The sequence below is a fragment of the Mesoplodon bidens genome, assembly GCF_964165515.1.
Source record: "Mesoplodon bidens genome assembly, chromosome: 11".
Taxonomy (NCBI): Eukaryota; Metazoa; Chordata; class Mammalia; order Artiodactyla; family Ziphiidae; genus Mesoplodon; species Mesoplodon bidens.
The window spans coordinates 79275084-79298167 of record NC_138167.1 but is presented as its reverse complement, the minus strand read 5'-3'; the positions used below and the strand labels follow the sequence as shown (position 1 = coordinate 79298167).

Here is a 23084-nt window from a genome sequence, read left to right as displayed (position 1 = left end):
AATTCTACATGGTATGAATACATACCTTCAATTTAGAGTGAAGGTAAGAAATAAGGGTGATTGTCAAGAAAAAAAAAAAAGTGTCGTTTTCCTTTGTCTACTCCTGAAATACAAATAGTTTTTGGCAAGATAAGCCCCATGGAGAATCAAGATAAGTTCCATGGAGAATCATGATAGTTACCTGTTTCTAACAGAACTCGCACAACATCTACCTTTCCAAACAAAGCTGCTTCATGAAGTGCGCTCCCTTTTTCTGTCTGGAAAAAAAAAAAAAGAAGGAAAAAGAAGCACAGTTGCATTAGGAATGCTTAGGTTAAAAAGTTCTGTCATTTTATGTATTCATACATATTCTCTGTAATCTTAGCACTCTGACAGAAAGGTAGTGTGAAATAAAGAAGAGATTCTAGAAACAAAACCCAAAAGCTTGAATTTGTGAAACACCTCAGCTTCTGTGTAGCCATTTGACCTTGTTATGTTGGTAAGCCACTCACCTCCTCTTAGTTCTCAAATATAAAGTAAGAGTACTAATGCCTACCTCACAAGGCTTTTGTGAATATCCAATGAGTTCATTCAGTTCAGCATGCACTAATACTAACTCTATACCAAGAATAGTTGAGGGATGTTCTGAGGTATGGAAATATGATCCTGGCCCTTGTATATTTACATTCTATCTGAGGAAACAGATGTACAAATAAATATCAATGGTAAATGAAATCTAAACAATTTAACATGGCTTACAAAACCTGGACAATCCTCTCCTTGCTTTGCTTTCCATATTCTCTCTTGCCCATCCCAACTCTCCCCAGACCTTCTACCTTATTTATGCTCCAAGCATACTAAACTTTTTCCTATTAGTATCATTCTCTGTGTTCTTCTGTAAAGATCTCAAAAGCTGGTCTGGCAGGATCTAACTCCTAGCCCTCTTTATCTGGCCATCACCTATACCACCAGCTCTCAATCTTCAGCACGAATCAGTTCTGGGTGCCACCGTGAAAAGTTCTGATTCAGTAGCCTGGGATGAGGCCCACAAATTTCCATTTCTAACAAGTTCCCAGGTAATAATAAGGGTCTAGGGAGTATAATTGAGAACCACAGACCTATACTACATGTCAAATCTTCATTTTAATATAATTTCACTCAGGAAGATACTGCTTGCCCCTAAAGTCCAGCACTTTTCCTGTGTGTTCCACATCAATCTAATCTTCCTCATCATAGCATTTATAGTACTACATTATAATGTTATGTGATTGTCTATTTCCTTTAATAAACTGTAAGTTTAGTGGAAATGTAGACCACATCTATTTTTTTCATCATGGTATCACCAATGCCTAGAAAAAAGTACCTCAAAAATGTAGACATTTAAGAATTATTTTGAGGGCAAAAGGTAGAAGAAGGTAGGAACATAACATAGAAGACAATAATTTGTGAGCATTGCAGGGAGAGATTGGTTTCTGTCTTGAGGAAGATCAAGGAAGATTTCAAAGAGGAAGCTTTTTTAGCTATACATTAAAAAATTTTTTTTTCCCTCTCAAGAATTTAAAAATGTCTACCAGGTCCTTAGTATGTGCACATGTCTCTGTGTGTTAAACTGAACACTGTCATTATGGCAACTTTGTCCTCTTGTACTAAAAGTAATCTCTAGTATGGGATTTTCATCTCGATACAAGAAAGAAATATCACTATAAAATACTATATAATGTAAAAATGTTTTTAATTAATAAAATCTTATTGTATAATTAACCCAGTATAAAATGGTTTATAAATGCATTGTTAAGGAGGCTTGAGGAACACTGAAGATCTATCAACATGATCTGAATTTATTGCCAAAAAGGCATAACTGAAATGCACTTGATTTATAATTTTCTGGGTATGATATGTATAGACACTAATAAACATGGAAATAAAATAATTTATAAATATATATAGCACTATATGGAAGGAAAATGAAACTGTAGAAACTTATGCAGCTTCTTAAAACAATGTTTCAATGTGTGGCATAAAAAGTTAATTTTTTTCACTCCCTAAAAAATATCCCTTGAAATAATCTAATTCTTCTCACTCTCATTCTATGTCTTTCAACCAACTTTCTTACTACTAATTTGATTTCCTCCAAATTTTCACAAAAGTTTGTACTTAATGTTAGAAAAACCCTTCCTGGAATAGCACACTTTAAAATTCTGAAAAACTAAACAGTATTTTAAATATAGAGATGAAAAGGAAAATGGAATTCCTCAGAGCCTGGGGAAGGGAATGAGGGACAGAAAGTATGCATCCAGGCATTGAGCACTGGAAGAAGAATTTGTTCAAGGAAATCTACCAATCCCTGATAGATTAGTACCTGGGCTTTAACCAAGGTGGGACTGGGAGGGGAGCAGGAGACAAAGTCTGAAGCTCAAGCAAGCTGAGAGGATAGATCAAGGACTCCTGTGTTCTCATAAAATAATATTTAGTCTAAAACATTCTACAAGCAAGTGGAATGTATATAAAGAAATAACACTAGGACTTCCCTGGTAGAGCAGTGGTTAAGAATCTGCCTGCCAATCAATGCAGGGGACATGGGTTCAATCCCTGGTCTGGGAAGATCCCACGTGCCATGGAGCAACTAAATCCATGCGCCACAACTACTGACCCTGTGCTCTAGAGCCCGTGAGCCACAACTTCTAAGCCCACATGCCACAACTACTAAAGCCCACATGCCCTAGAGCCCGTGCACCACAACTACTGAGCCTGCGTGCTGCAACTACTGAAGCCCACGTGCCTAGAGCCCATGCTCCTCAACAAGAGAAGCCACCACAATGAGAAGCCCGCACACCACAACGAAGAGTAGCCCCCGCTCACTGCAACTAGAGAAAACCTGCACACAGCAACAAAGACCCAACATAGCCAAAATAAATAAATAAATAAAAAAGAAGGCAGTCTTAGGAGAGAGCTGACACTAGCTGTGGATGCAGGAGCAAATGGGCCCACAGCCCTCGGTGCCCCTAAAAAAAAACAAAGAAATAACACTAAAATAGGTGAACCCAAATTTGGGGCCTGCTTTTTCAATGGATCAAATTTCTCCATTTCTTTAAAATTAATCATTTAAAATAAACATAGTTTCTGAATAGACAATTATGCAGTTGATAATATAGTAACGCTTCAATATTTATCCAGTAAACAGATATGAAGCACTCACAACGTCTTAGCACCTTTCAGGGGAAAAAAAAAACCCCTCTAATCACAATTAGTGGTGAAACAGCTTAGTCAGTAGACATGACACGATATATATCTTAATGCTGAATTGCTGATAAAAGCAAAAGAAATTCTCTCTCCAGTTGGAAATGGCTATTAAAGATAAGCCTCAGTAGCACCAAAACTGAGAAAAACAAATGGTAGGAAAAGGGGAGAGGATATTGAAAAGAATGTTCCTATTTTTAAGCCCTGGGTTTTAGCTTCCTTTTTGGTTTGGCTGTATGTATTTCCCTGATACATGAAAGCTCAATTATGCATTTAAAGAGATCTTTGTTATATTTTATCCAAAACCTCTAGACGTTTCAAAATGGCTTTTTGGGTTATGTATTCTAAGAGTGCCAAAAGAGCAGACAGAAAGGGGATGTGAAGATGTCAGCTTGCCTGCACTGGTTCCCCCTTCCAAATTTAACACTCTAACCATAGCCCTTCTGAAGCTTGCAAAAGAGAATGACCAGATAAAGGAAGACCAATTTTTTATTAAAGGAGAAAATAAATAGAACAAAGATATAAAGTGGGATTGTGATGATGATCAGTAGAGAAAATAGCACAGGTAGCAGGGGAAATAAAAACTATTGAGAAACAAGACCCACTACCAAAAGAAGTAACAAACAGTTAGTAAAGATAAATTTGATAGAGAAAAAAGAAGAAAAGCCAATGAGAATGGCATTTAACACAGAAGTAACAACCCCTGACGCCCTGGCTAGCACCAATTAGCCCTGTAGGCATCTCTTGGGATGAAAGGTAAGAACTTAAAAGATAAGAACATCCTAGCCTTTGTAAATGAATAAATGATGTCTAAACAACTTGAGAAGCAACAGATCCTTTGTACCCTACATTAGCTAGACTATATCCAGAGTACTGTGTTCAAGTGTGGATACTAAACTTTCACAGGAACATCAACAGATTGGAATATGTCCAGAGAAGAGCATCCCAAAACAAGAATCTAGAAAAACATCATGTGAAGAATAGCTGAAAGTTATAAGTAGGTTTAGACTGGGGGTGGAAATGGCATAAGAGAAACAGGATCTGTCTTCAAAAAACTCAGAAATACCATTTCTCCTATTCTAAAGAAGATCTCTCCTCCTATTTAACTAGGGACTTCTGGCCAATGTCTTTACCTTTCCTACTTTCCTTCACTTCTGTCTCAGAGGAAGCATCCATTCCCCTCATTAAAGCTAATCCTCGTGCTCGCTTCGGCAGCACATATACTAAAATTGGAACGATACAGAGATAGCATGGCCCCTGTGCAAGGATGACACACAAATTCATGAAGTGTTCCATATTTTTATTGTATAGCATAGAGAACTCTACCTAATGCACTGTGGTAACCTAAATGGGAGGGAAGTCCAAAAGGGAGGGGATACCTGTATGTGTATGGCTGATTCATTTTGTTGTGCAGTGGAGGCTAACACAACATTGTAAAGCATCCATACTCCAGTAAAAAAATTTTTTAAAAAGCTAATCCTCCACTTGTGCTCTTTTTTCTATCATTTTCTGCTTCTCGAATTTTGCTTATGAAGTATCTTCACCGTTTTCTTGCATCTTCAATTTCAGTCTCTTCATTGGATCCTTCCACTCTCCATAAAAATACATACCTTTTCACTATCTACCAAAACAAATAACCATAGAAACTTCCTGTGAACCTGCTATGATTTCAAGCTTCTATCCCATATCTCACTTTTCCTTACTCCACACTTTATTAAATATCATCTTCCCTTTTGAAGGCAAAATTTTTGTCTATTCTGTTACTGCTATATCCTCTGGCACATAGTAGGCAATGCCTGGCACAGAGCAGGCACTCTATAAATACATGGTGAATGGATGAATTGATTATTATAATTGTATTGTCTTGGCATTCCTCTTGTAACTAACTGCTTTTTTACAGACTTCTTTTCCAGAAACTACCTGAATAGTCTTTATTCAGCTTCTTCTCTCTCACTATAGTCTCCTTCTTGTAAACCCATCTGTTTCCATGGCTTCATCTCTCACTTCTCTGAGCTAGCACCATTTAAGTGGCACATCCTAAGAGAGACTTCCCCAACCCTTCATTCTCAAACACAAGAACCTGCTTTTTTCCTTTATACCACTTACTGCAATTTGTAATTTTTGTATGTTTATATGTTTATTTTCTGTCTTCGCACCCAGGCTCTCAACTCCATTAAGAGTAGGGAACAAATTTTCTTGTTGATGTAGCATGTGCCTGGTATCCTCTCCTCAGAAGGCTGGAGGGGATATGGTGTCCTGAAAGGGAAACTAGGGGGAAGGAAATGGAGTTGCTAAGGTGGTAAGTGAGACAGATCAGGGAAGACCTCCCTATTAAGGTGACATTTAAGCAGATACCTGAAGAAAGTAGAGGAGGAAGCCATGCAGGTTAGTAAGGCAAAGGCCTTATGGTAGTAGCACACACAGTGTGTTCCAGGAAGAGCAACGAGGCCACTGTGGCTGAAACTATATGAAATGGCAAAGGGTAGCAGGAGGTAGATTCAGGGAGAGTGGGACTAGGTCAGATAAGACACTGTCAGCCACTGTAAGGAGTGTGGCTTTTGTTCCGAGTGAGCTGGAATACCAGTGAAGGTTTCTGAGAAGAAGAGTGATATAACCTGACTTAGTTTAATGGGATCACTTATGGCTGCTTTGTTGAAAATAGACTGAAGGAGTCTGTTATGGACTGAATGTTTGTGTCCCCCCCGAAATTCATATGTTGAAGCCTTAAACCCCAGTGTGACCATATTTGGTGATAGGGACTTTACAGAAGTAATTAAGGTTAAATGATGTTGTAAGGGCGGGAACCCAATTCTATGGGATTGGTGTCCTTATAAGAGGAGGGGGAAACATCAGAGAGCTCTCTCCTTCTCTCTTCATTTGTGCACAGAAGAAAGGTCGTTTGAGAACACAGGAGAAGGCAGCCATCTACAAGCTCTCACCAAGAACCAAATTGGCCAGAACCTTAATCTTGGACTTTCTAGCCTTCAGACTGTGATAAAACAAATGTGTGCTGTTTAAGCCACCCAGTCTATGGTATTTTGTTATAGTAGCCCAAGCAGACTAATACAGAAGAACAGGAAGAAGCAGGGAAACCAGTTAGGAGGCAAGAGATAATCAAGACTTGGGCTCTGGTGGTAGTAGTGAAGGGAATGAAAAGTACTGAAATGCTGGATATAGTTTGAGCACAAAGCCAATAAAATCTGATGAAGAACTAAATTAAAATGTGAAGAAACCCTAAAGTTTTGGGGCCAAACAACTAGAAGGACAGCGCTACCATTTGCTGAAATGGGAAATATTGGAAGATGGACAAATTTGGGGAGAAGGGGTTATGGAGTCTAAATACTCAGTTTCTGAAATGCTGAGTTTGGATGCCCATTAGCATCCAATAGACATGTCCAGCAGACACCTAATTTAGAGTTTAGGGTAAGGTCCAGGATGAATAAACAAAATTTTTATTGCTAGGTAAAGATGTCATTTGAAGCTGAGAGACTGGATGAGGCCAACCAGGAAGTAAGTAAAGACAGAGAAGAAAAGAAGTTTAAGTACTAAGACCTGGGAGACTCAGATGCTTAGAGATCAGGAAGATGAGAACGGTTAACCACAGAACAGGGACGTCACAGATTACATTATTAGTCCCTCCTATTGAATGCCCTCTGCCATACAACACTGCAGCTCTTTGCACTTATGTGGGTGGAGTATATATCCCTACCCATTGATTTGGAGCTTGGTTTGTGACTTGCTTTAGCCAATGGATGATAGCTAACATGATGCAAGCAGAGGCCCAAAGTGTGCTTCCTTGGTTGGGCTTAGGCCATGTCCTGGCTAGTCCCAGGAGGAAGATAATAAACACATGGAGCAGAGCTGCCCAGACTAACTTACAACATTAAACAAAGCTTCCCCAGCTGACCTATAACTTAAGAATGAAAAAAAATGCTACTGCTTATGAATGTCTGAGATTTCTGTGCTTATCCTACAGCAGTATTGTGGCAATAGCTAAGAGAGAGTAACAGAGTTACAGAGTTCCAATGTAAAGGTTCAATGGGAAGGAATGAAAATAAAGGCTGGCTCAGGGAAAAGGAGTATGAATCTACAAAAGAGGACAGAAAACAGAAAGACTTAATTCTTAAGCAACTAGCAGTAACAGGTTCATGAGGTCTTGCAGATTTATCTAGCTGCAACACTGAATGGCAGGCAATCAAAATCTTTGGCTCAACCTAAAATAATACTGAGAAGGAACAGCCAGTGAACTACATGAGAACCAAGAGAGAGTGGTATCTCAGATGTCAAAAGAAAAAAGTGTTTCAAAAAGGAGGGAGAGATCAACTTTGTCAATGCTGATGATAAATCAAGTAAGATGAGGACTAAGAACTGGCTATGGATCTAACAATATGGCAGTCATTAGTTACCTTCACCAAAGGAAAAAACAGAATTTTTATAGAGTAATAGAGTTGGAATGGTTTCAACAGAGATGAAGGAAAGAATTTGATATGAGTAAAAACAAGTCTTTCTAAATATTTTGCCATTTTTTTTTAGTCCTGTGGGTATTACTTCCTCTAGAATATGTTCTTTAATTTCACCTGTAGTCAGAAAGGTAGATCTTTGCATGGGGCTCTTTTAGAAACATGACAAGAATGACCAGGTGTGGGATTACCACTACATTCACCAGAATGGTCAGTTACCCATTCTCTAGCTACTACTAACAAAAATTCTTGTAAGTCATTTTATTATGTGCATTAAGGCTACAATAAATTTCATTTTATTTAAAAATAAATATGTTGCCATAAAGAGGATCAGAGAAAGAAGAAGACAGCTAGAGGAAAATTCAGTTTCAAAGGAGAGGGTTTTTTAAAGATGGGAAACATTGCAACATCTTTGCATCCTTCGGGAAATAATGCAGTTAAGAGGGGGAAAACATTGTATTAAAGAGGGAATATTTGCCAGAGCAATGTATCCTAAGTCGATATGAGGGGATAGGAGCCAACAAGTAGAGAAGTTAGCCTCAGATATAAACCTAGAAAGTTAATTTAAAACAAGGAAGGAAAGCAAATATACACATATTGGCAACTGTGGAGGTGATAATATGTGATTGTTTCTGTTATCTCAGTGAAATAAAAACAAAGTTGTAATCACAGAGGGATGACAATGAAGGAAGTGTTGAAGTTTTCGGAAAAGAGGAGAAATTTTAAAATAATCATCTCAGGAAGTAGAAGAGTAAGTGCAATCTTCTCGTTTTGGGCTTCCTTGGTGGCTCGGTGGTTAAGAATCTGCCTACCAATGCAGAGGACAAGGGTTCGAGCCCTGGGCCAGGAAGATCCCACATGCCATGGAACAACTAAGCCCATGCGCCACAACTACTGAGCCTGCACTCTAGAGCCCACATGCCACAATTACTGAAGCCCGCATGCCACAACTACTGAAGCCCACGTGCTACAACTACTGAAGCCCGCGCACCTAGAGCCCGTGCTCCGCAACAAGAGAAGCTACCGCAATGAGAAGTCTGCGCACCGCCATGAAGACCCAATGAAGCCAAAAATAAATAAATAAATAAATAATTTTTAAAAAAAGAGTAAATGGATTATTAAAATGTAATCTAGGGCTTCCCTGGTGGCGGAGTGGTTGAGAGTCCACCTGCCGATGCAGGGGACATGGGTTCGTGCCCCAGTCCAGGAAGATCCCACATGCCGCAGAGCGGCTGGGCCCGTGAGCCATGGCCGCTGAGCCTGCGTGTCTGGAGCCTGTGCTCCACAACGGGAGAGGCCACAACAGTGAGAGGCCTGCGTACCACAAAAAAAAAGAAAAGTAATCTTTAGGCACATATTTAGGCCATTTAGGCACATATTTCTCCTGCCACTTTAAGCACTTTGTACCTTACTCAGCTTTGCACCTTAACAGCTCCTAGTATGCTAACTTATACTCTTTACTATTAATTTTCTGTAATTTTCCTTTCCTTTCCTTTTACATTCATATAAAACCCAATTTCTTAATATTATGCTAGTGCTTTAACTCTTTGAGTTTTAACAAGAGAAACACACACAGTTAAAGCACTAGCATAATATGACACTATCACCACCTAGTTACCCAAAATCAGGTTTGAAATCCATAGAAATAATTGCTAATTTCAAAAGAATCTTGCCAATTAAACCCTACTTTCTTAATATCTTAATACGATTCATTCTCTTTATTAAGAAATTTTTAATGCTAAAGGATTTATAAGTAAATATATACTATGAAATTCAACCAAATAGGAATTAAATTATTTTGTTCACTAGTTCAAATAGGTGTTATAATTCAAAATTGCTCAGAAAGAAATGAAGCAGAAAACAAAACTTCTACAAAAAGTACAAAATAAATGCTGCATTTAAAAATATTTGTAATTAAAAGAAAAGATCCTCCAAAGCCATCTCTAAATTTTGAAGAATTATTCATAATAACTTGAATGTAACTGAAGTCTAAAAATGTATTACTGTGATTTACCAAATAGGATTACTTTTAATACTGTTAACTTCCAACTAGTTAACAAATTAATGAATATTAAAGCCACTGAAACAGTTTAAGGTTACTAACTGGTATGGTTCACTCTCAGCCAGTGAGAATATCAACAAATCTCTACTTCAAATTTAATATTAAAAAATGTTATAGTGAATCTGATGGTAAACCTAGGTGACAGTTAATTTGAATAACATAAAAAAATTAAATAATCACAAAAAAGGGTAATGAGATGCCAAAAAATGTTTTATATGAACAAAGCAATAATAATAAAAACAAAAAATCAACTAAGGCTAACTGTATCTAATGGAAGAGTCAAGTCATTGAGATGTATTGTAGAAATATGTTGTCAGCTCTACTTCCTGGAACCTTCAAGATGAATCATAGAGTGAGCATCAGTGAAAGAGGTATAGCAACCAAAATGTTGCCCATCCTGCTCGGGTACCTGCCCTAATGCTTCTGATTAAGTGTTCACGTATTCTGAACATACTGTGTCCCTTTCATCTGATTTGTGAGTAACAAAACAAAATGCTATCAGGGGCCAAGTAGAAAAATCTAAAGGAATGAATCATAGAGAGAGGTTGACATCTTAGAAGGTATATACCCCATCGGGAAGTATTTAAAATTCAACATTTTAAAACACTGTTTTAGCCAAATAATGCACATCTGCAAGTTAAATTACACCTAAAATTCAAAGTCCTTTTAGACTTTCAAGGTCTTCTTCAAACATCACTCTTCAATGTCTTCCCAAGTTCTCCCTCTTTAAATCTATATTTTTCTCACCTATATCTTCATAGCACTTCGTCCTAGCATTTATTTTAATATGTCATGTAACAGGAGTTATTCTTGCAAGTTTTTGTGTTCTCCACCAAATTTGGGGCACGGATCTTTTTTATCTTTAATTCTCCAAAAGCACAAAATACAGTGTTTTGAATAAAAAATATAAATTTATAAAATTGAATCTGAACTCTTACTTTTCTAGTCATGGGACATAAAGTGAATTACTGATTTCAAACAGCCATAGTTAAAGTCCTTGGTTATAATGCAATCTGTGCAATAAAGTTTAGAAGTATTCCAGAAGTGTTAATAAAAGCAATAAATCTAGATTAGAGAAATTCAACATTTAGACAATAAACATCTAGCTTATCATTAAACATACTTTAAAAAAGTAACTTTGTTAGTCACCTATAATAAATAGTAAACATGTATCTATCTCATTTCAATACCCCTTTGCAAGCAAAGTTTTTTTTTTTCTTAAATATGAGGGCTAGGGCCTCCCTGGTGGCGCAGTGGTTGGGAGTCCGCCTGCCGATGCAGGGGATGCGGGTTCGTGCCCCGGTCTGGGAGGATCCCATGTGCCGCGGAGCGGCTGGGCCCGTGAGCCATGGCCGCTGGGCCTGCGCATCCGGAGCCTGTGCTCCGCGGCGGGAGAGGCCACGGCAGTGAGAGGCCCGCGTACCGCAAAAAAAAAAAAAAAATATGAGGGCTAAAAAAAAATTCTTGTGCTTATTTTCAAGGCTGCCAAAGTAGAATAAGCAATTTAGAAAAGATATTACAAATATCTAACCAACTAAATAACACAGGCAAAGGTCTAAGGAAAATTCTGATTCAGGGAGTCACCCTGAAACTTAAGATTAGAAGGTGTAGGATTTTTAAAACTTAAAAAAACAAAAACAACAAACAAAAAACCCCCGAGAGACACAGTATTCAACCTCAACAACTCCTAGAAAAATAACCTCACAGTTGAGCACTAATTCCACCTTGAATGTGTAGATTTGTTTACAAAACTGTCTGCATTTATTGCCTCTGGGTATTCACACCCCTTTTATAATTCACACCCTCTTCTAATTGAAAGGTAGAATCTGTTTTCCTACCCCTTGAATTTGGGCTGCCTTTGTGACTATTGCCCAATCAAACATGGCAAAAGCCACAATATGTTTGTTCCAAAGCTAGACCTCAAGAGGCCTTGTATAATCGTGTTTCTCTCTCTCTCTCTCTCTCTCTCTCTCTCTCTCTCTCTCTCTCTCTCGCTCTCTCTCAACCATGTGAACAAGCCCAAGGTGGCCTGCTTGATTATGAAAGACACATAGCAGTCTCACCCATTACCCCAGGTAACAGCCAGTCACTCCCTGAAGCACAGACACTTATTTGATTCACAACTGACCCAAGACACATGAGAGAGCCCAGTCAGGACAGAAGAACTGCCCATATAAGCTAAGACTAAACCATAACCTCAGAATTATAAACTAAATAAATGGTTATTGTGTTAAGCTGTTAAATTTTGGTACAGTTTATTATGCAGCAGTAGCTTATCAATACATAGGGGAGAAAAGTCATAATCTGACAGGAACCAAAATCTCTGGAAGGTAAGTATGTTGCCAGTGACTTGGGGGCTAAAAAAAACAGTCATAAAGGGAGAAAATTGTAAATAAATAAATAAATAAAGAAAAGAAAAGTTAACCTTGGAATTAGGGCTAACGAGACAGATAACAAAAGCAGGTTAGTTGCTTTTCCTTGTGGAGAAACAAAACCTATCCAAATGTTATCTGCCCTTCAAAGCTCAACTCAAATCACACCTCCCAGTAAATTTTTTTCTTATTGCCCTTAAGCATAGTGATCCTTCCTTTATTAGCCATGTATAGAGGTACACTATTGTGGAAAAAGGCTTGGACTTTAATCAGTAAGTCTAAATTCACATTCTGGGTTTACGAGCTATGTATCCTTAGGCAAGTTTCCTAGTCTTTGAATCTGATTCCTCATCTCTGTACTGGAATTTAATGGCTCTCAATCCCACAGGATAGCTGTGAGATCTGTATTCTAAATGTGTCAACATATTAAACACAAAGTACAACTCAAAAATGTTAAAGTGAATTTCATTCCTTTCATTCATTCATTCATTCAACTTCGACTGGACTGAATTACTGGTGTATGTCAGACTGTGTGCTAGATACTGGGAGAAGGGAAACAATTACTAAGGAGACCACACACAACTGCCATCTAGTAATAATTTTTCATGTGCATAGCCCCTAAGGTAGAATGAGGTTAGAGATTATGCCTTATATTTCTTCATATTTCCCAGCCGTGTGGAGGGGTATTTTGAATTTAGTAGTTACAAAGATACATGTAGACCATTTGACCAATTAAAAAATAGTAAGATTTCTTCCAGTAAGTTTTAACATCTGTATCTCAAAGCAAAACAAGAGCACCATTGTTTTTGAAGCATAGCTAAAAGAAGACTCACTTGACAGCTCACATCCATTCCTGCTTCCAGCAGCACCTGAACAACTGCTTTGTGACCATTGCGTGCAGCAAGGTGTAGTGGTGTGTGCTTTCGAGTGTTGCAGCTCATTAAGTTAGGGTGTGCACTGATGATCATTTTGACCACTCTAAGCCGTCCATAGAGGGCTGCCAGGTCCAGAGGAGTTTCCAGCTTGCTGTTCCTGATGGTAGGATCGGTGAGCTCTTCCAGGAGAACAGCAACTACTTCTGAGTGTCCATACTGAGCTGCACAGTGTAGGGCAGTTTCATTTTCATTGTTCTGTTAAGACAAAAACATAAAGTGCAAGTTTTCAGAAATTCAATCCTTTATCAAAACCTATATACAGTCATTTAAAACCTAAGATGCTTTGAAAATGTAAGTTTAAGATTTATCTGTTTTAATAAGTATGCCTAATAGAATTTTATATTTGATACTAGTACCTATCATTTATTACACCAAAAATATTACATTTTATTTTTATTACTTCAAATGAAAAAATCAAACTTTTCCCTACACTATATATTCCAACTTCCAAGAGTGATAAATGATTTAGTCATGTTAGTCAGTAGTCCTGCTGGGCCCAGATGGTCAGTGTTATCTGCACTGTGCATCGTGTCTCCATGACATTTGTTAATGAGAGAAATTAATACACTTTTAACAGACTGGCTTTCCAAAAGATAGTTGAGATAGTACATTCTTTGATAATGAAAGATTTACAGAAAGGCTTCCCAAGTTAAGTTTCATTTTATCTTTCGTTTAAGTATAAATCAGTGCTTCTTTTCCAAAGAGAATAAAGACATACTGGCCCTAAGATTAAACCATATCTTTTTGAAATATAATCATGGATTGAGAAGCAGACCATACCCATACCATACAAGTTTTAAGGAGTATCACAGTATTACACGTGTAGCTTATAAGTGTTTCAGTTGAAAATCAATGAGATTTCCCCAGGAATTTAGCAGAATATAAAATGTTAAAATGGAGAAAACTGAACCCAGTTGCAAGGGAGATGTACCCTTTCAGATTCTTTGGGCAGATGGTGTAGGTATATGCAGTATGACTATGTCAGGAGGCAGAAGGGTCAATCAGTAGAAATGTGAACAAGAAATTTTAGTAACAAAAATGCAGTGTCCTAAATGAGGGTTCTAGAGAGCAAGGGAGGATTTCATCACCAGAGTCATCATCATAGCTATCACTATGTGCCAGGCACAGTTGCATTTCATGTTTACTCATCTAATCCTCACTAGGAGATAAATATTATTATCATTATCCCCATTTTACAGATGAGGAAACTGAGGTAGTAAGTAGTTGAATAACTGCCCTTCAATTATACAGCCATTTAGTATTGGGGCCAGAATTTGAGCCTAAATAGCCTAGACCCAAAGTTGGTACTTTTAATACAATCTTCCACAATAGAAACTATTACTACTACCATTTGCTGAGTGTCTAAAAACTTTACATACATTGTCTCCTTTAACTCTTACAAATGATCCTACAAGATTGGTATTAACATCTCCACTTCATGGATGAGGAAACTAAAATACAAAAAAGTTAAATTACATGCCCAAGCAGATTCAGGATCTTTTGGAACCTGTAATCCATCAGAATCAAAAACCCATTTATGCTCTTTCCACTGTACCACACTGCCTGCCATGTGTTTCTTTACTGCCAAAGAAGAAAAACATGGAGCTAGTGATCTGAAAGCAGAATTTCTATAGATTTTGCCCAAAAGAACACCAACTGAGTTGAAATAGGAAGTAGCTGCTTAGATAGCTGTTCTAAGGGTACAAACCCAAACAAATCTTATCGTTCCAGAAAGTAACTCAGCCTTGCTCTGGATGATAAAACAACGCAGATAAGTAAGTTGAGAGTAGAGAGAAGATTTGAAAACTTAAAAAGAGGAGTGATGGGGGGAAAAAAGCACAGAAAAGTCTTCTTACTACTTTACTTTTCCAAAACAAGTATCAGAAGAGGGCATTTGAAGGCCAAACGCAAAGGAAAAGCTACTCCTTGAAGACAGTCAACAAAAAGTTAAGATCTGACAGGTGGGGAATCCAGCTGGAGGTATTGTTTTTCCAGCACTTTGGGGGAGCCATTCTTGTTCTTAGTTTAAATGTGTTATCATAGTCTATTTCCTCATAGACTGACAACATAGAGGCTTGCACTCCCTGATTTTATTATCTGGCCAAGTTTTATAAACCTGATTTAAAAATCAATCTTATTACCTTAAACCATGAAAATATGATATAGAAATACGCCTCCTTACCAAACCAAATTTCCCATCGGTTGAAAAGAGATTCAATCTCATTTTTTAAGATATACTACCTCTTTGAGGAAAAGAAAAGTAAATTATGAAACAATACCTCAAAGACCTCTCTACCTTTGCAAAGGCCTTAGCCTAGGAAATTATAAGTGCAAAATTGAAATTTTTCTATTAACTCCAGTTATCACTGTTCAGATCTCAAGAAAAAGTTATTTCAATCATTCAAGACTTACTCAGGAGAAAATGTTCATAGAGTTTATCCATGATATCAAACACACACTTGGCTTGTCATGTCAGTGAAGACCACAACTGTGCTACCTTTACAAAAGGCATGGTTGTATACTCATGTCCATACTCACTAGTGGTCTAAAAAAATCCAATTTGAAATAAATAGGCTGTGATAAAGCACTAATTAATAATTGCTAGTACGTCTACATTAAATATTCTTAAACTGTTTTGAATTCCTTCTTTTTTACCAGATGAGTGTTCTCTGAAAAATTAGGACACTTCCAGACAATGGGTGGCAGTATGAAACTGGCTAACAAAAGTTATTTACCAAAGATCTTACTTCAAAGTCAAACTAATGGAAACTATCTAACACTAGTTGGATTTGAGTTTTGGTGAATGGCAAGGGAATATACTTATGAGATAAGGCTCCTCTGGTTTTTGCTCTAATGTTAAAATACAGAAGAAAAGAGGAAGAGAAGGTGGAAGAAAAGGAAAGAGGAAGGAAAGGCAGGAGGGAAACGAATATACAGAGAAATATAAATTGAAAACACACATAACATCAGAAGAAAGGAAATAAACCTGTTGACAAAAGACAGGAAGGATGTGGCAATTATAAAAACCAAAATCAGGGCAGAGTCCACTTTATTTTCAAAATTATGTCACCCTAAGTTGACAACTAATTCTAAGGCAGTATAAAATGGTGATCCAGGTTGAAGTGCTAACATGTACTTTTTAGCAACAATAAATCACTCTATCTCTCTTAACTTATCTTACGGTAAAATTAGAATATTACCTTCCCTATAACCTTAGAATACAGCTTATAAACCAAAGGAGATAACATATAGGAAAATGCCTTATAAGATTTAAACATTAAAACATAAGGTAGAATTACTTTTAAAGAAAGCTGTATTAGAAACCAAAGACAGCATTCAGAAATCAGAATGAAACCCTGACAATTATGCATAATTTTAACATTATAACATAGTGTATTACTGGTTAAAAGCTTGGGCTTTGGATCAGAAAAACCTGAATTCAAATACTGGCTGCATTTCTTAGAAGCTGTGATATCATGGGCAAGTTACTTAATCTCTCTAAGGTACTTTCCCCATATATAAGGTAGGAACAGTAATTAACACCTACCTCATCAGGCTGTGGTAGAGCTTAGAAAGATAATGTGGATGAAGTACTCTGCACAATGCCTGGCATATAGTAAACACTCCATAAGTGATAGGATTTACCACTTAGAATACCAATGTGCTATTATGGAGGGCTCTGGAATTACAGAGATCTGAATACAAGTCTCAATTTAAGTCACTTAGTAATGTGTGAACTTAGAAGAGTTACTTAGCTTTACTGAGGCTGATTTCCCATCTATAAAATGGAAGTGATAAAAATCACTTCCGAGGATTGCGAGAACTAAGTAAATAACATATCACAGGTAAAGTGCTTAGCACAGTGCCTGGTTATCATAGGTCTCAATAAATGTTCACTACCATTTTCATTCCTGCCCTCTATTGCTTAAATACATAAAGGCTTATAATTAATTAGCATATTTCTGTCCCATTCATGGGAAAAAAAGAAATAAAGCTAAAATCAGAATTTACCTGTGAAAACAAAATTCCTACATCAGAAACTTTTAGAAGAAATGACATTGAATGAGAGAAGTATGTCAGCACTAAAAGCGTATATACATAATAACAAACAAAAAAATACTGAAAGCATGGTATTAAAAACCTCAAGAAATTTCAACTTGTTTCCAATAGAAACCACAACATAAAGAGAAGTAAAAAAGGAATTCTGAAGTCCAATCACCTCAAAAAAACCTTTTTTATATTTAAATTGATTTATTCAACATCACAAAAAATAACTGTTTCTCTTTAAAACACACCATTACAGTTATATGCCATTTAAAATATTCAGCTTTCAAATGTAAATAAATTCTAGGGTTTTTCTTTCTTATTTTCATGTCATTTTAAAAATATTGTTTGGAGAAACTAACATTCCCTTGCTTAACCTTGGTTTGTTTTTCCATCTTATTATTTCAGGTTTGCTTTGGGGCATTCAGACAGTTTTAAGAATAACCACCAGATGGCTCATTCCACAAATGATCTTTTAACTTGGTTTTCTGAGGAACAGTCAGCATTCTCATAAATTTCCTTTTAGCATGATATGCCAATAAAGATAGCCATATCTGTCATTTTTTATAGATTTGAATTAATGAGTGTATTCTCATAAAAAATATTCTGTATTTTGTAACCTGTAAACAGACATTTTATTGCGATAAATAATAATGACAGTGTTCCAGTTAATAGAACATTTTTCTTGATTAGTTCTTTATACAACTGCCTTTTGATGTAAGAAAAAAATATACATTTTTCTTCCCTTTGCAGTTCACAGCTGGCAAGTGTTACTTTTTATTCTTTAATCTGAATTTCAGTCAAAGGTCTGCAAAGTCTGTATCCATTTGAAAAATATGCTAATTGTACTTCATTAGATGTGCTTACCCTGGAGTAACCTACTTCCATTGATATTGGATAACTGCCAACCTGCAGCTTAATGCCGTATTTGTAATTCAGTTGTTGGATTACATGTTGGTTTTCAAATATAGTTTTACAAAATGGGAACAGTAGGGGGCATGCAGAGCTCAAGATGTTTGTTATCATACCGTACTAGAGGACTGTATTTTACTTTCTGGAATCTGTGGTCTTATTTATTTAGAATATCAAGAATGGCATTACTTTTTAAATATATGCATTATATGTAACATGGATACTATGTACTTGCAAATATTTTGACTTTATCTATCAGTATCATCCTGCTGCTTTTTTTTACTCAAATTACTCTGGGCGGGTGTGTGTGTGTGTGTGTATATATATATATATATATATATATATGTATGTATGTATGTATGTGTAGATATAGATATAATCTCTACACATACAGGAAATTTTTAATTTGTGACTAGCAACTGTATACACTGTATTTTGCATTTTAATTCACAAAATTGTACTTAATGTGAAAGTGCTATGTAAATGGTAAAGCATTATGCAAATGATAGTTGTCACCATTTTAGCATTTAAAATTTTATTAAGAAAAACTAATTCACATTACAAATGTGAATTCTGTTCCGTCTTTAAATATTTAATAAATATAAAATGGATGCTTATGTAAAGCAGGCAAAAATACTACAACTACTTCCTTTATGTGGGATTTTCTTGTTAATAAATATCTTTACAAATGTCCAACTTAGTGCCAATGTACCATATACAAATGCCAAAGAAGTTTTCAACTTTCTCCTTTAGGAAATTCAGCAGTAGAAAGGTCTTTGGCAGGGTAAAGATAGAAATAATCGATTTTTCAATGTGTCTTTGGCTCCGCAAAACTCTCAAAAAATCATAGCATGAGCAAATATTTGTCAAGTGCACCTGTTCGTTGACTCTGGAATGCGATGGTCCATGATGAATAAGAATCTTCACAATTTCCACATCTCCTTTCCAGGCAGCCAGGTGAATAGGAAAATAACCTTTGTTGTCTGCTACATTTGTTGATGCCTCATATTGAAGCAGTTTGAGAACTATGTCCCTAAGAAGTAGAAAAACCAAAAGAATACAACAGAAAAGAAAATATGCTGAACAATGCAGCATTTATTAAACAGATAATTATAAAAGTATACTAGATACTGGCTGGCAATTTATAGTAATCATTCAAGGTACTGAGACATACAATTGGGTTTAAGAGTTTGCCTCTTCAGCATTTGGCTATTTTACTTACCTGGAACAAGCCACCACCATACACGCACAGAGCACTGACTAACCATAAAACTACCTAATAGAATTCATTTCAGCAAAATTTATCTAATTTTATTAACTGAACGAATTTAGTCAAATAACTTAAAAGAATACCTCCTCTCATCTTTTGCAAAAAGGGAATATTTCCAGATAACCTGTATCTGAGATTTAGTCTGAAGGAAGAGTTGAGGTGCAAGAAACTCCCTGTTTACAAAAAAAAGTTATCATACTACCAAGAGTCATTTAGGGAGTTTACACATCATCCTTACAGAGAACTGGAATAAGGGATTGAAGATATATATAAAAGAGAAAGCAGCACAGTAGGAAAGAGACCCTGCAGTATAAGCCCAAGGTTTAGCCATGGCACAGAACATACTTTGAATGTGTGTTGTTTATACTTGTGCACTCTTTCACCTTCCTCCTCCAAGGCTAAGAAATGATTTTTATTTTTATTTTTTTTTGCGTTACGCGGGCCTCTCACTGTTGTGGCCACTCCCCTTGCGGAGCGCAGGCTCCGGACGCACAGGCTCAGCGGCCATGGCTCACGGGCCCAGCTGCTCCGCGGCATGTGGGATCCTCCCGGACCGGGGCACGAACCCGTGTCCCCTGCATCGGCAGGCGGACTCTCAACCACTGCGCCACCAGGGAAGCCCTAAGAAATGATTTTAAGAGGGAAATTCATTTATGAGACAAATTCTATCACTGATGCAGTTTCTAATGATAAGATTTCAGAGAAAATAAAAATAAACCTCATTTTAACATTTCTTTTCTAAAATCAGTATTATTTTATAAGCTTTGAATTTAAATGACTTGAATTTAAAGTCCCAGCTATGCAAACTACTTAATGATATGACCCCTAGAGTATTATTTAGTCTCATTTTTCTTTTTCTTTCCTGTAGAAAATAATATAAATAATAATAATAGTGCCTATTGCTCAAGACTGGTAAGAACAGTAAACGAGAACATAAAAGAGAAGTCACTCAATAAACAGTAAAACACTATACAAATATTAGTTCTTGCCCCAAATAAAAATTAAATCCTTAAAAGTAAAAATGCTTCCTTCAGATCACCTTTGGCAAAAACAGTCTGAATATCAGAAGAAAACCTGAAGTTTGTCCAGTTTCTATGCTTCTTCTCACTCTCTGCCACGTAAAAGTTGTTATATAGGGTCATCCATTCTGAGATAAATAACTTACAAAGTGGTAAAAAGAATTCAATACTTATGAATAACAAAAGCAGCTGAGAACCAGAAGATCTGGTTTGAAGTCCCAACTTTCTACTAGTATTTACTAACTTGGCTACCTTGGACAATTCAAATAACCTCTGTCTCTCTTTCAGATATTGTTAAAATAGAATTTAGAGAGTACATATTGTTGCCGGTCTCAAAGAGTTTTGGTGTGAATCAAATGAGAAACGAAAATGACCGTAAAACTGTATACAATCAAAAACTATTCTTAAAGCAGTTTGCTGCAAGACTGAACAATTCTAGTGATTTTTTTTATCTGAAATATATCAACATTTAAATAAAAGTTAAAATAATACCAAAGGAAGCACAGTTAAATACCTGGATGTAACAAGTAGAATTTATCCTACAAAAAAACAGCCTTCTCCAAATTCATATAGCAAGAAAGACAATTATGTGAAGGGTTTTAATTTCATCCCTCAAAGCCTAAGCAAAAAAAAAAAAAAAAAAAAAAAAGTCTGAAATTTCTAAAAGCATTTCCTTTCTAGGAGTAAAGAAAAGTTTGATAGGATCATCAATACTATTTTCTTTTACTCTCACTCAAACCATTCAGAATTTCATTTGTTATATGGTTCAATTTTTGTTGACATTTTCTAATAATGTATGTGATAAGCATTCATTCTTTATCTATCAGGAAGATGTATGATATAGTGAAAAAACTGACTAATACTGATCATTTGTATTGTATAGTATTACCATCATCTAATATCTAACTCAGAAAAGAAAAACCTGCATGTTTATGAAATAATCTTTGGTGAACACCAAGCTCCTAAATAAATACTATTATTTTTATTTCAGTTTTTTCTAAAGTTTATTCATTTTATTAAATAAATATATTATTAAATTTATTTTTAAATTTAAATTTATTTTAAAATTTTTATTTAAGTTGAGCCTTTCAGCTTGTTCAGAGATACCAGCTAATAAACTGGCTGAGATCAGATTTCTAATGTGAAAACATATCTGTGAAATATAAAGTTGTATCTTTGATCAAATAAGTGCCTGTTAGTCTTACTGAATCTTAAGCAAGATATTAATCAATATAGTGTCATTAATTTCTTATGATTGTATATCCCTTGTATATGACAAGCAATATGTATTATACAGGCCTTTTTCATCCAGGCTCATCAAGAGCTTATTAAATTTTCAGGTACTTTCTTTAATGTCTAAACAAGAAGAGTAGTTAATACAGGGTCCCACCAAATCAAGGTTTTTTTTGTTTTGTTTTTGAGATATAATTGACATATAACATTAGTTTCAAGTGTACAACATAATGATCTGATATATGTATATACTGCAAACTGATCACCATAATAAGCCTAGTTAACACCTATTTTTAAATTTTTATTGAAGTTGCATCTTATATCTTCCAGAGGTATCCAGAAACGAATATTTTGACCATACTTGGTTACCTGGCATGAAATATTAAGTTATATTAATGAACACTGTCTACAGAATAGCAAGCAAAGAAGTAATCCCTATATCTTAAAGATAAAGTGGCAGTCTTTCTTAACGGCATTTGATAAATAAGAAATGTTCCAAAACACTAAAATAAGTGTAGTTGATGAGATAACAGGAAAAATAATTCCATTTCCCAGGAACAAAACAAAAATATCAAATTAAATTTAATAATAATCCAACTTAAATCACTGCAATATTTTGTAGCTTGAGGCTAATATATGTAAGTTCAGGTAAAAACAGGAATTCTAAAAGTATTGATTTTTGCTACTATGTTTAAGTTGTTTCATTTTCTGACAGACATAAATAATACTTCTGATTAATATGAAATGTCTTTTAAGAAGTTCAGTATATGTTCTGAGCAAAATTAAATTAATTGGGAAGATTCAACACTCAAATTTCTTTACCTCAACAGCAAGTTTCCCTATAATTAATCAAAGACATTTATTTTGTTCCATCCTCCTGTGTTTGTTGGTAATGCAAAGAATTTTGAAATAAATGTAAATCATCTTCATATGGATGTAGTATTAACAAACTGATGAAATTCTCAAATTCATGAAGGCCCTCTTGATTTCACACTTTCTTGAAGGTTTTACTTCTCCTTAATGAAAATAAAGTTGCAAATGTGTTCAATATGGTCAAAAGCCTTTAGGACAATACACTTCACTTTCTAACTGGAGCTCCTTTATATACTGAATTCACTCTCATAGATTTCCAGATAGAGTGAATAAAGCCAAAGTTTAACTAGTTAATATCCTTATCCAAGAAAGAAGCAATCAACCAAAGATATTTGTAGGTAACTAAAAGGGCAATTTCATGGACTAGATTATACAAATTTTTAGAGGAAGTACCCTTCTTTCATTAGAAAGCCTACTCTGAGCAAATCAAAAGTGCAGCAGATAGCTTACTATGTGGATTCTAGATCCAATTTGAGATACAATTTGGATTATAGATAATGGAGTCTAGGATTCAAGCATTAAATATGTAAAGAATGAGAAGTGAGAAGAGAAAATATTTTAACCCTGCACATATCAAATAACATACGTATTTCAAAGATACAATAACAATTTAGTACTGACATTTTCCAAAATAGTAGCCAAGAATTACAATGTACCCAACATAGTTTAATGAGATGGAACTTTAAAA

The 23084-nt window shown here is 35.8% G+C and overlaps 1 protein-coding gene across 8 annotated transcripts in view; it reads right to left on the bottom strand.

Annotated features, from left to right (window-relative positions):
- ANKS1B (ankyrin repeat and sterile alpha motif domain containing 1B) overlaps positions 1 to 23084 on the bottom strand; it is a gene marked incomplete at both ends in the record, with an annotated part of 1149683 nt that overhangs the window by 941582 nt on the left and 185017 nt on the right. For all 8 annotated transcript variants that reach the window (XM_081250042.1, XM_081250054.1, XM_081250053.1 and 5 more), the window contains 3 exons: positions 182 to 257; positions 12944 to 13240; positions 18878 to 19034. In XM_081250042.1, coding sequence (XP_081106168.1) covers positions 182 to 257; positions 12944 to 13240; positions 18878 to 19034 — 530 coding nt within the window. The remainder of the gene's footprint in view (positions 1 to 181; positions 258 to 12943; positions 13241 to 18877; positions 19035 to 23084) is intronic.